Here is a 12,990-nt window from a genome sequence, read left to right on the forward strand (position 1 = left end):
CAGAAAGCTGCCCTATATTGTCCAAGCAAATGCTGCCATATAAATTTCCTTTAACACAATGTAAACCTATTTTTAGTGCTGTGTAAAGGCAGTGTAAACGCAATGTTTGTTTCAAGAAAAAAGCTTGTTGGGAAAGCTGCTCATCCTGCTCCTCCTGGTGCATGATGATAACATACCATAGCAGCAGCTGTAGAAGAACTGGGAAGCTGCTCATCCTATTCTGCCTGGTGCATGATAATAATATACCATAGCAGCAGCTCTAAAGGAACTGGGAAGCTGCTCATCCTGATCCACCTGGTGCATGATAATACTATAGCATAGATAGCAGCTGTAGCTGGGAAGCTGCTCATCCTGGTCCTCCTGGTGCATCATAATAACATAGTATAGCAGCAGCTCTAGAAGAACTGGGAAGCGGCTCATCCTGCTCCTCCTGGTGCATGATAATAACATAGTATAGCAGCAGCTCTAGAAGAACTGGGAAGCGGCTCATCCTGCTCCTCCTGGTGCATGGTAAAAGCATACCATAGCAGCAGCTGTAGAATAACTGGGATGCAGCTCATTCTGCTCCTCCTGGTGCATGATAAAAGCATACCATAACAGCAGCTCATACTGTTCCTCCTGGTGCATGATAATAACATACCATAGCAGCAGCTGTAGAATAACTGGGAAGCTGCTCATCCTGTTACTCCTGGTGCATGATAATAACTTACCATAGCAGCAGCTCATGCTGTTCTTCCTGGTGCATGATAATAACATACCATAACAGCAGCTCATCCTGTTCCTCCTGGTGCATGATGATAACATACCATAACAGCAGCTCATACTGTTCCCCCTGGTGCATGATAATAAATTACCATAGCAGCAGCTCATCCTGATCCTCCTGGTGCATGATAATACCATACCATAGCAGCAGCTGTAGAAGAACTGGGAAGCTGCTCATCTTTTTGTTTAACTCTTTATTTGCTTTTCAGGTCACAAAATGCAGTAACGTTTCTTTCGAGGACTTCAAGGTCTTTTCCTGCCGGGAATTTGGAATTAATATCAGTGAAAGCTCCGGGAATCCTGAAGTTTCCGGGAGTTTATTGCTTGGCCATTTTGATGTGGAGGTAAGTAATGAAATTTAGCGGGGCATAAATAACCTCCTGACAGCCGGTGTGTATGGGGGGCGCAGCGCCCGGCTATAGCTTTCAGCTCTGGAAACAAATTTCCCTTTATCTCACGTCTCAATCCTTGAGCATGTTTAATAACGCGGCGTATTCCAGGCCGGACTAATAATAACTGTGTGTCCCGGAGCAGGTAGGTGATGGCGGCTACTATATTTCATTATTTCCCTCTCTCCGGGGATCACTACAATATACAAAGCATAGACGCGATGTTATACTGACACTACCTGGCGGGTGTATGATGGGGGGACTCACCCCTCTAATACTATTCTATATTACATTATGTGGCCCAAAATACATGCTCAGGGGGAAGCGGATGATTTGGGGGTCTCTGTAGCTCCTTAACTTGGTCCCCTTGGTCCTGGATACGTAGTGGTTTGGGTATGAGTCCTGGTGTCTAGTGGTTCGTTTCCCTAATAACCATCCTCTATGACGTGTAGTGGTTGGCCCTCTGTCTTTTTTAAATTCCACAGTTTTGCCCGAATCCGTCGGGTTGTCTGACGGTCACGTGAAAGCCAGCGTCGATGCACCAGAATCCGATTGTTTGCGCCAAAATCCCGGGGCAATTCGGTGCAAATCGGAAATCGTAGGGAAACCCTATGAAAGTGCGCGATTCGGACCCTTAGTAAATAAGCCCCAATGGGGGTCATTTACTAAGGGTCCGATTCGCGTTTTCCAACGTGTTACCGAAATATTTCCGATTTGCGTCGATTTTCCCTGAATTGCCCCGGGTTTTTGGCGCACGCGATCGGATTGTGACGCATCGGCGCCGGCATGCACGCAACGGAAATCGGGGGGCTTGGCTGTACGAAAACCCGACGGATTCGGGCAAAACTGTGGAATTTAAAAAAAAAAAAAGGGTCGCGGGACACGCACTTACCTTCACCAGGAATAGGATCGTGAACTCCGGCGGACCTCAGTGCAGCAGCGCCACCTGGTGGACATCAAAGGAACTGCCTTAATGAATCTCGGCCGTACCCGAATCCACTGCAGAGAACGCGCCGCTGGATTGCGAATGGACCGGGTAAGTAAATCTGCCCCATCATGTTACATTATACACTGTGCTCCTGAGTGTACAATGCAGGGCTACAGTGATACTCCCAGTACTCTTTGCTATCCTTGATAACTATAAGTTTGAGCTCCTGTCCCTGGTGTCCAGTGGTTTGTCTTTTTTTAGTGTTCCTGTCCCTGGTTTCTAAATGCCCTGTGTGCACTCACCCTAACTAGTGAGTGAGGACCTGGTGTCTAGTGGTTAGTAATCCTGTCTCTTGTTACTCGCAGTAAGTACTCTTTTTTTACATAGTAGTAAGTATTGCTGTCCCTGATGTCTCCTGTCCCCGATAGTTAGCACTATTGTCCCTGGAGATTAGTAGTTAGTACTTTTGTCCTTAGTAGCAATTAGTTATCACTCCTGACACTGGTTGTTACTCCTGAATACTAGTAAATACTCTTGTCTGTGGTACTTAGCATTTAGTACTCCTGTCCCTGCTCACTAGTGGTTACTACTCCTGTCCCAGGTGACTATTAGTTAGTACCACTGTCCCTGGTGAATAGTAGCAAGTTCTCCTCTTCCTGGTGTCTTGTAGTTGGTACTCATGTACCTGGTGACTAGTTGTAATTATTCCAATAGCTAGTAGTTAGTACTCATGTACCCAGTGACTAGCAGCAAGTAGCTAGTACTCATGTCCCGGTGACTAGTAGCTGGTACTCATGTACCTGGTGACCTGTAGTTAGTACTCATGTACCCAGTGACTAGCAGCTAGTAGCTAGTACTCATGTCCCGGTGACTAGTAGTTATTACTCATGTCCCGGTGACTAGTAGTTATTACTCATGTCCCGGTGACTAGTAGTTAGTACTCATGTACCTGGTGACTAGCAGCTAGTACTCATGTACCTGGTGACCTGTAGCTAGTAGTTAGTACTCAGGTACCCAGTGACTAGCAGCTAGTAGCTAGTACTCATGTCCCGGTGACTAGTAGTTAGTACTCATGTACCTGGTGACCTGTAGTTAGTACTCATTTACCCAGTGACTAGCATCTAGTAGCTAGTTCTCATGTCCCGGTGACTAGTAGTTATTACTCATGTCCCGGTGACTAGTAGATAGTACTCATGTACCTGGTGACTAGTTGTAATTATTCCAATAGCTAGTAGTTAGTACTCATGTACCCAGTGACTAGCAGCTAGTAGTTAGTACTCATGTACCCAGTGACTAGCAGCTAGTAGTTAGTACTCATGTACCCAGTGACTAGCAGCTAGTAGTTAGTACTCATCTACCCAGTGACTAGTAGCTAGTAGTTAGTATTCATCTACCCAGTGACTAGTAGCTAGTAGTTAGTACTCATCTACCCAGTGACTAGTAGCTAGTAGTTATTACTCATGTACCCAGTGACTAGTAGCTAGTAGTTATTACTCATGTACCCAGTGACTAGCAGCTAGTAGTTAGTACTCATCTACCCAGTGACTAGTAGCTAGTAGTTAGTACTCATGTACCTGGTGACTAGTAGCTAGTAGTTATTACTCATGTCCCGGTGACTAATAGTTAGTAGTTAGTACTCATGTAACCGGTGACTAGTAGCTAGTAGTTATTACTCATGTACCCGGTGACTAGTAGCTAGTACTCATGTACCTGGTGACCTGTAGCTAGTAGTTAGTACTCAGGTACCCAGTGACTAGTAGCTAGTACTCATGTCCCGGTGACTAGTAGTTAGTAGCTAATACTCATGTCCCGGTGACTAGTAGTTAGTAGCTAATACTCATGTCCCGTTGACTAGGAGTTAGTACTCATGTACCCAGTGACTAGTAGTTAGTACTCATGTACCCAGTGACTAGTAGTTAGTACTCATGTACCCAGTAACTAGTAGCTAGTAGTTAGTATTCATGTACCCAGTGACTAGTAGTTAGTAGTTAGTACTCATGTACCCAGTAACTAGTAGCTAGTAGTTAGTATTCATGTATCCGGGGACTAGTACCTAGTAGTTATTACTCATGTCCCGGTGACTAGTAGTTAGTAGTTAGTACTCATGTACCCAGTAACTAGTAGCTAGTAGTTAGTATTCATGTATCCGGGGACTAGTAGCTAGTAGTAGTAGTAGTAGTAGTAGTAGTTATTACTCATGTACCCGGTGACTAGTAGCTAGTACTCATGTATCCGGTGACTAGTAGCTAGTAATTGGTACTTATGTACCTGGTGACTAGTAGCTAGTACTCATGTACCCGTGACTAGTAGCTAGTAGTTAGTACTCATGTACCTGGTGACTAGTAGTTAGTACTTATGTACCTGGTGACTTGTAGTTAGTAGTAAGTACTTATGTACCTGGTGACTTGTAGTTAGTAGTTATTACTCATGTACCCAGTGTACGCAGGTAGTACTCCTCAATACTCCTGGGATATAAATCTTTGTCACAGTCCTGCTGCTACTAACAACATACACAAATGTCTGATTACACATCTCTCCATGGACATTACCCAACACTTGCTTTAGTGAACACACCAGTATGATAACACCCTCCCAGTGCAACCCTGGAAAATAAATCCATATGTCACATATACAATCGCCCAGTGCACTTGGAGAAACTTCAATCCTGGAATATAAATCCATATATCTCAGTCCTGCTGCTACTAACAACACACATACAGGTCTGATTGCACATCTCTCCCGGGCAACACCTAACACTGTAGATTGGACAGAGCACAGCAGTGTTAGGACTAGCCACCAGTACAATCCTAGAATATAAATCTATATATCACAGTCCTGCTGCTACTAACAACACACATAAAGGTCTGATTGCACATCTCTTCAGGACAATACCTTACACTGTAGAGTGCACAGATCACAGCAGTGTTAGTATACATCCATAGTACAATCCTGGAATATAAATCCATATTTCACAGTCCTGATTGTTAGGTATTGCCCTGGAGAGATGTGTAATCAGAGCATTGTGTGTGCTGTTAGTAGCAGCAGGACTGTGATATATGGATTTATATACTATGATTGTACTAGGGGCGTGTACTAACACCATCTGTGGTTTCTCATGGTCAGACCTGCTGGCAGTGCCCCTGGTGGGCAGGGGTTGGCTCTGTATGACATCATTGTACCCCTATACATGGCAGTGTGTTAGCGTGTTATGACCTGTCTGGTTATCAGTGGCTGGGGACTATAAGGTGGGCTCACCTGCAGCAGGTTTGGGGTCAGGGTGGCCCCCGGGGGCCCTCTCCCTCCTGTATCTGGGGACTATGGCTCTCTGCACTCATGATTTATACATGTAATGCGCTTGAGGTGTATTTTTAGCCTCCCCGCCGCTCGTCACCTGCTTTTCTAGGTCACCCTTCCTCGCCGAGGTTCCATGTGCATGAATTTTGCAGGAAGAGGCCCAGGGCTGGTGTCGCCGTTGTGCAGCGCCTGGACGCGTCTACTACAGGAAGACCCAGAATAGACCCTTACACCGCCGATCCTCCGCTTAATATTCCTCTCGAATTTAGCAGCTCGCACTCGGAGCACGTCCCAGACCTTGGGGAAATGAGACATTTTGCTGCGAGTTTTGCCAGGGGTTCAATTATAATTGTTATTATCTTTGTTATCTCATAATAACATCCCCCGTGACATAATTTGCATCTTAATTTATGTAATGCGCCCATTAATAAGGATGTCTACTTTGCATCAATTAGGTAGCAGTGACATTCACGTTGACGATTTCTTCCGCTGAGGTAACATGACTTATTTTAAGATAAATATCTGGAATTATTAAAAAAAAATATGTGCCCCCCCCAGCTCCTTTCCTGAACCAATAATTGCTGCAAATTAAATTAGCCAATTAGCTGAAATATTCCGGCAACAGATGCAGGATGTTATTGTCGTCTTATAGCTCTGACTTTCTGCAGAATATTACAGATTAGGATCTCTGCTCTGGATTATCAGACTTTCTGGATTACTAGATGCCGGAGGGAACCTGTCAGTAGGCTTGGGGCCCTTAATTTGTTAGCGCAGCTTCCGGACTGAGGTTCAAGGATGTCGAGGCTTTAGGGGGTTAATTTACTAAGGGTCCGCGGACCGCGATTCTTTCGGGTTTCCCGACTATTTCCATTCCGCGCTGAATCGCACAGGGGATTGTGTCGCACACGATCGGATTGTGGGGCATCGGTGCAGACTTTCATGCGACACAAATCGGGGGGGGGCTTGGCCGTCAGACAACCCGACTGATTCGGACAAACCGTGGAATTTAAAATTCAAATTGTGTGACAAGATCAGCACTCACATGCACCGGGAAGGAGATGGAGAAGCGGGGAAGCGACACATTCAAGAAATCTGACTGTAAGTGAATCGACGAACATTCCGGATCGGCGAACGCAACGGGACGGGTAAGTTAATGTGGTCCATTGGGTCCATAGCATACTCAGTACACCAGACCCCCAATTACAGAACGTGAGCAGTGTTTTAACCTCGGTGTCACTATTTGCAGTGTGTATGGGTTTTAAGCTAATTTGACCGTATTCCTGGTGTCGGCTGCCCTGACTAGTGCATGGATACATGACTTTGTCCTCTGCCCTGACCTGTGACTGGACACCTGATTCTGTATCGGCTCCGTCTGTCCGGTCCTGTGCCTGGTGGATATCTCTGTACCAATGCCATCTGTTCTCAACATTACCTGGACTCATGACTTTGTCCTTGTGTCTTCTGCCCTAACTTGTGTCTGGAGACCTAATTCTGTACCAGTCCTGACTCTCCTGCCCCAGGAGCCTGGGTCACTTATTCTGACCAGGTCTTGGATATATAACGTTGTACTTGTGTTTTATACCTTGACTTGTTCCTGGAGACCTAATTTGTTATCAGTTCCCCTTTCCTATCTAGTTCCTGGACCTCTGTCCCTGTCATCTCTCCAGACCAGGCCCTGGATACCTGAATTTATACTGGTGCCTTCTGCCCCAACTTGTGCCTGGAGAGCTAACTCTGTACCAGTGCTGCCTATCCTGTCTCTGTACCTGCGCCATCAGCGCTGTCAAGGTCCTGGATCCATGACTTTGTCCTTGTGTCTTCTGCCCTAAATTGTGTCTGGAGACCTAATTCTGTACCAGTCCTGCCTCTTCTGTCCCATCCCTGGATCCTGGATCACTTATTCTGACCAGGTATTGCATATATGACTTTGTACTTGTGTTTTATACCTTGACTTCTGCTTGGTGACCTAATTTGGTATCCGTTTCACCTCTGTCCCTGCCATCTCTCCAGACCAGGCCCTGGATACCCGACTTTAGACTGGTGCCTTTTGCTAAACTTGTGCCTGGAGAGCTAACTCTGCACCAGTGCTGCCTATCCTGTCTCTGTACCTGCGCCATCTGCTCTGTCAAGGGCCTGGACCCATGACTTTGTACTTGTGTCTTTCATCGCGACCTGTGTCTGTGCCTAATTTTGTACTACCGCTGTCTCTCCTGTCCTGGCCCTGGAGCTTCTGCCTCTGTACCTGGATAATTTGTTCTGACCAAGTCTTGGATATATGACTTTTTACTCTTGTTTTATTCCTTGATTAGTTCCTGGGTATAAAATTTTGTATCAGTTTGTATCATCTGCTTTGCTTTCTGGTGCCTCGACCCCTGTTTTTGTACCTGTGCCTGGATGTATGACTTTGTACTTGTGCCTCCTGCTCCATCTTGTATCTGGAGATCTAATTCTGTATTCTGCCTTTCCTGTCCATTACCTAATTCCTCTGTACCTGTTCTATCTCTGCTGACCAGTGCTTGGACTTTGTGCTTTTGTCTTCCATCCCGGCTTGCAGATAATTGTGCACCAGTGCTACCTTCCTGTTCTGTCTCTGGAGGCCTGTTCATATACCCATGTCTGTCTGATCAGGTCCTGAATTCATGAATTTGTGTCTACCGCTCTGACTTGTGCCTGTGGACCTTTACTGTACCAGTTCCTTCTGTCCTGCCCTGTGTCCAGAGCCCTGTCTCTGTACCTCTGTCATCTGTTCTGACCAGTGCAAGGACTTGTGACTTTGTACTTGCTTCTATCATCCCAACTTTTGCCTGTAGACCTTATTCTTTATTAGTACCACTTTACCTGTCCAGTGCCCAGTTCCTTGTATCTGTACCTGAGCCATCTGTTCTGACTAGTATCTGGACTCATGACTTTGTACCTGTGTCTTCCAACTTGCTCCTGGACACCTAATTTTATACCAGTTTATATAATTTTTTTCCAGTTCATGTACCTGCACCATCTGTTCTCATCAGAACCTAGATGTAGTTGAATTGTCACTTGATATAAGTTTTAAGCTTCTTTTACAGGAGGGCAGCTGTATGATATCTGGCATAGTGACCCCTAAGAGATTCCAGGCGTTGATCACCAACACGACATTCATAAACTTTGACCGGCAGGAGTGCAGCGCCATCAGAACCTGCTCGGGCTGTGCTATTGGTCAGGGTGAGTATAAAGAAAGAGCTTCATTCAATTTAATGCATTTATAGTTATGCAATATTTTCACATTTTGATTTCTTATGTTTCTTTTTTTTTTCTTTTAGGTGGATTCACAGTAAAAACACAAAATCTAAAGTTTCTGAATTCGCCCAGGAAGGTCTTTTTCCCATATCCTCACTGCTCCCTGATCAAAGATTTGGATGGTTCAGTCTCAGAGCAGGAAGGGAGCCACCTGCTGGTGGACACTGGTATACTTCCGAGCTCCTCCTGCTGGGCGGTGGATTATATTAGCGGTGGCTCATCCGGCCGCGTGTGTGAAGCAGACATTACATTTCACCGCATGTCCATTGCCCTGTGAGTAGCGACATCACATAAACATGGAGGCTGAGTTTTTTTTTTTTTTTATGACGCTCCTAATACTTCAAAGTTCCTGTATTAAAAAAAAGCCAATGAAACAGGAACAGTGTGCGACAGGACGTCAAAACTTCCAGACTAACTTTTCTAAGTCACCTCGCAAAAGTCAACTCGTAAAAGTCACCTTACCGCCCTGCTGGAGAGAGCGGGATTATTCTGTACCAGTCATTTCCACCATTACTGGGCAGTAAAAAAAACCCATCATGCCTTATTAATCCATTACTACATGTATACGCGTGTAATATAAACATGGAAGCCGAGAGCCGCGGCTGAAAAACACGCAAATAAACACAAAACAGGATCGCAATTAAAAGAAATAACACAAAACCCGCACCCGCACTACAAATTGCTGTGTAAACTTGAAATCCCAGACCAAATCCCATTAATCTCACACCCCAAAGACCGGTATACGTGTGTGTTTCCCATATACATTTCGCAGCGTCCCCTTGGACTATAGTCTACACGTATCTGTATGCGGAGGAACTATTTGGAGGTAACTTTCAAAGTAAATCTTGTGATACCCCTTAAAAATCCCATAGCCATGGATATCAATTGCATACCTGAACCCGGTGTCTTAGTATTTATTAGTATATAGACATTCTAATATCTCTGTCAGAAGGTGTTGTCTTAAATTCGACCCACCCATAAGGAACTGGGATGAAACCTTCCCACCCTCAAGCCTACCAGAGCCTCAGGGGCTATATAAAATTGGCCCATAACATCAATTAAAGAAACCGGTCTACTCTTATTATTGCATCATTTTCAGAGTACAAGTTGACCCCGCCCATGAGGAACTGTGATGGAACTTAACTCCTCCAACAAGGTAGTCTTCCATAATCCGATGGAGTCATGCCGAAATGTGGCCTAGGTCAGCATACCTAAGAATCTCTCTCTTTTTTGTAGGGAACCTGTCAACACAATTTTCACAAATACAGCTAGTGTCATGTTCCCATAGAGCCCCAGTAACTAACTGCCACTCTTCTTTTAGCTATAAATAGTTTTCCTCACATCCCCATAAAATCAACTTTGTTATCTTACCTGGTATAAGCCGAGAGTCAGAGGAGGTTTGTCCTGCTCGGTTGACTCCAACCACTCTTCCCCATGCTTCCTCACCATTCAGCACTTCATGTCATGTGACCAGGGTGATGTCATCTAAGGTCCTTTACTCACTAAAATTTTCAAAATATACATCATGTATGTATCTGATCACAAGAAATCACAGCGGCCTCCATGGATTTCTACTCCTCTTTATATTCCATGGAGGCTGCTGTGATTTTATGTGGTCAGATAAATACATGGGGAAGATTTTACAAATGCCAGTGGGTAAAGGACCTTAGATAACATCACCCTGGTCACATGACATGTAGTGCTGAATGGTGACATGGGACATGGGGAGGAGCCGCTGGACTCGTCCAAGAAGGACACACCCCCTTTGACTTCAGGCTATATGCTAGGTAAGATGAACGTGACTTTATGGGGATGTGAGGGAAACTATTTGTAGCTAAAAGAAGGGAGGCATTTGGTAAATAAAGCTTTATCTGTTAACAGATTCCCTTTAAATTCTAAGAGAGTCATTGTACACCCCTAGGTCTGGAATAGATCTCCAGTAAAATCTTGAATCCATATTAGTTAACCAAGTGAAGCACCATGATGAATGTAGTCAATCCATGTACATCATTGTCTCTTTCTGTTGATGTATTTTAGGGAACAAGCCCCCAGTGTCCACTACAACATCAGCATCCGAAATGGCCGAAAACAGACAAGTAATGTGAACTATGTCCCAGATACTTTATCTAACCTGTACGGCTGGCAAGCCCTGCTACTGGATAAGGAGACGTACACCATCATATTCCACACCCCATTTGTTAAAACAATCTTAAAGGTAATAAGTGTAATACAGTGTATAACGCTATAATTGCTTAGTACAATATATCCAATAACTGTGAACTATAAATACTGTAATGACATTACTCCAGAGCTGCACTCACTATTCTGCTGCTGGTGCAGTCACTGTGTACATACATGACATTACTTATCCTGTACTGATCCTGAGTTACATCCTGTATTATACCCCAGAGCTGCACTCACTATTCTGCTGCTGCTGGTGCAGTCACTGTGTACATACATGACATTACTTATCCTGTACTGATCCTGAGTTACATCCTGTATTATACCCCAGAGCTGTACTCACTATTCTGCTGCTGGTGCAGTCACTGTGTACATACATGACATTACTTATCCTGTACTGATCCTGAGTTACATCCTGTAGATCTTTTATTTTATATAAAAGTAAAAAACATAACAATACAAACCAAACATAATATACAATATATACAATACCTTACCTGCTGGTCCAGCCCCATTCATACCTAGCAAAACATTAACTTACAATACACCGAAATGATTAAACACCAAATACCACAACCCCCACCCAACCGATTATCACAACCTAAACCAAACCAATAAACAAAGACAAGACACACCCACAAATAAACATAAATGACTATAAATATACATAAACCCACCCCACACCCTTTAATAACAATCCACCCCACACACATTTTATTTTTTTTTAAATATAATAACAAATACACACAACACTACACTAAACTAAATCCCTCGGCCGCAACTTCCCCTTCCCCCCAGACACTGGTCTAACGTCCAAAGTTTGCGTTAAGTAGTCCAGACCAGTGCCCAGGGTCATAGAGTCCAAGGTCAGTTCGTAAATCCCACCACCATCACCCCCCTCCCAACCTAACACTATGTCCCAAACCCCACTATATACAATATATACAATATATACAGTATTTACAACATAACATAAATAAAGCATAATACAAATAAAATCTGAACAACATCAATCAAAACCACATAAAGCCCAGGTTCGGCGCCTGCAAGCCGCTACATCACTATAACCTCAGAAAACAAAACAAAAATCTACTGTGCAGCATCAGCCCAACACCAGGAGCGGAGATGACAGACTAAGGGACACTAAAGGAGAACCCCTTCCAAAGGAGAGAGGCCCTCCCCGTGCCCAGCCTCTCATACTCCAGAGAGCGCACCTTCACCAGGTCACCCAGAATGTTCCTAACCACCTCATCCACCGGGAGGGTTTTACGCTGCGTCGAAACTAAGCACCGTGCGTTCCACGTGTGGTACCTGACCACTAGACTGACTAAGAATAACGTGCAGCGGTCCCGGCCACCCAGGCCTCTGAATGCTCCATAGGCCCACTCCTCATAGGAGAGACCGGCCAACCCGGGCCAATGGATGGAAGCGCCCACCCGGTTGTACACCTCTGTGTTAAAGGGGCACTGAAGCAGGAAGTGGTCCATGCTCTCCAGCAGGCCACCGCACTCCTCCCGGGGACAACCCCTTTCCTCAGAACCTCTACACTTCAGATTGTCCCTCACACACAGCTTTCCATGGAAGCAGCGCCAAGTCACGTCCCAAAACTTCAAGGGGATCCTGATGGAATTCAATAAACTCAAACCCACCCCAAGATCCCGACTTGGGCAATCCCTGAGGGCCAGAGGCTTCTGGAAATGGGTCAACAGAACCCTTTTGTCAAGGACTTTCCTCGACATCGTCCTGATCTCCCACATTCCCAGACCCCACCGGCGAATCACCTTCAGAACCGGGGTAGCGTAAGCCGGAAGATGCCCATGCGGTGTACGAAGATCCTTCACTTGCCCTCCTGTCTCCCATTCCTGGAAGAAAGGCCTAAACCATCCCCTGCAGGAGTATACCCACGGAGGAGCCCTCTCTTTCCAGAGGTTTGCTACATTGATCTTAAGAAAGGTATTCACTAGGAACACCACAGGGTTGACCATACACAACCCTCCTTGTCTCCTCGTGCGGTAAGTAACCTCCCTCTTTATTAGGTTCAGCCAATTCCCCCATAACAGCTGGAAGAACAGACTGTAGACCCGAGTCCAGAGGGGTTCTGGCAACATGCACACACTGCCCAGATAAATCATCAACGGGAGTAGGTAGGTTTTGATCAGATTA

At 45.1% G+C, this 12,990-nt stretch overlaps 1 protein-coding gene across 1 annotated transcript in view; it reads left to right on the top strand.

The window, feature by feature from the left end:
- The window catches only part of PKHD1 (PKHD1 ciliary IPT domain containing fibrocystin/polyductin), a 358,183-nt gene that overhangs the window by 178,516 nt on the left and 166,677 nt on the right, over positions 1 to 12,990 (top strand). Inside the window, exons 45-48 of the mRNA XM_072143767.1 lie at positions 972 to 1,106; positions 8,436 to 8,571; positions 8,670 to 8,919; positions 10,684 to 10,861. Of these exons, the coding sequence (XP_071999868.1) occupies positions 972 to 1,106; positions 8,436 to 8,571; positions 8,670 to 8,919; positions 10,684 to 10,861 (699 nt within the window). The remainder of the gene's footprint in view (positions 1 to 971; positions 1,107 to 8,435; positions 8,572 to 8,669; positions 8,920 to 10,683; positions 10,862 to 12,990) is intronic.

The sequence above is a fragment of the Engystomops pustulosus genome, chromosome 3, assembly GCF_040894005.1.
Source record: "Engystomops pustulosus chromosome 3, aEngPut4.maternal, whole genome shotgun sequence".
NCBI lineage: Eukaryota > Metazoa > Chordata > Amphibia > Anura > Leptodactylidae > Engystomops > Engystomops pustulosus.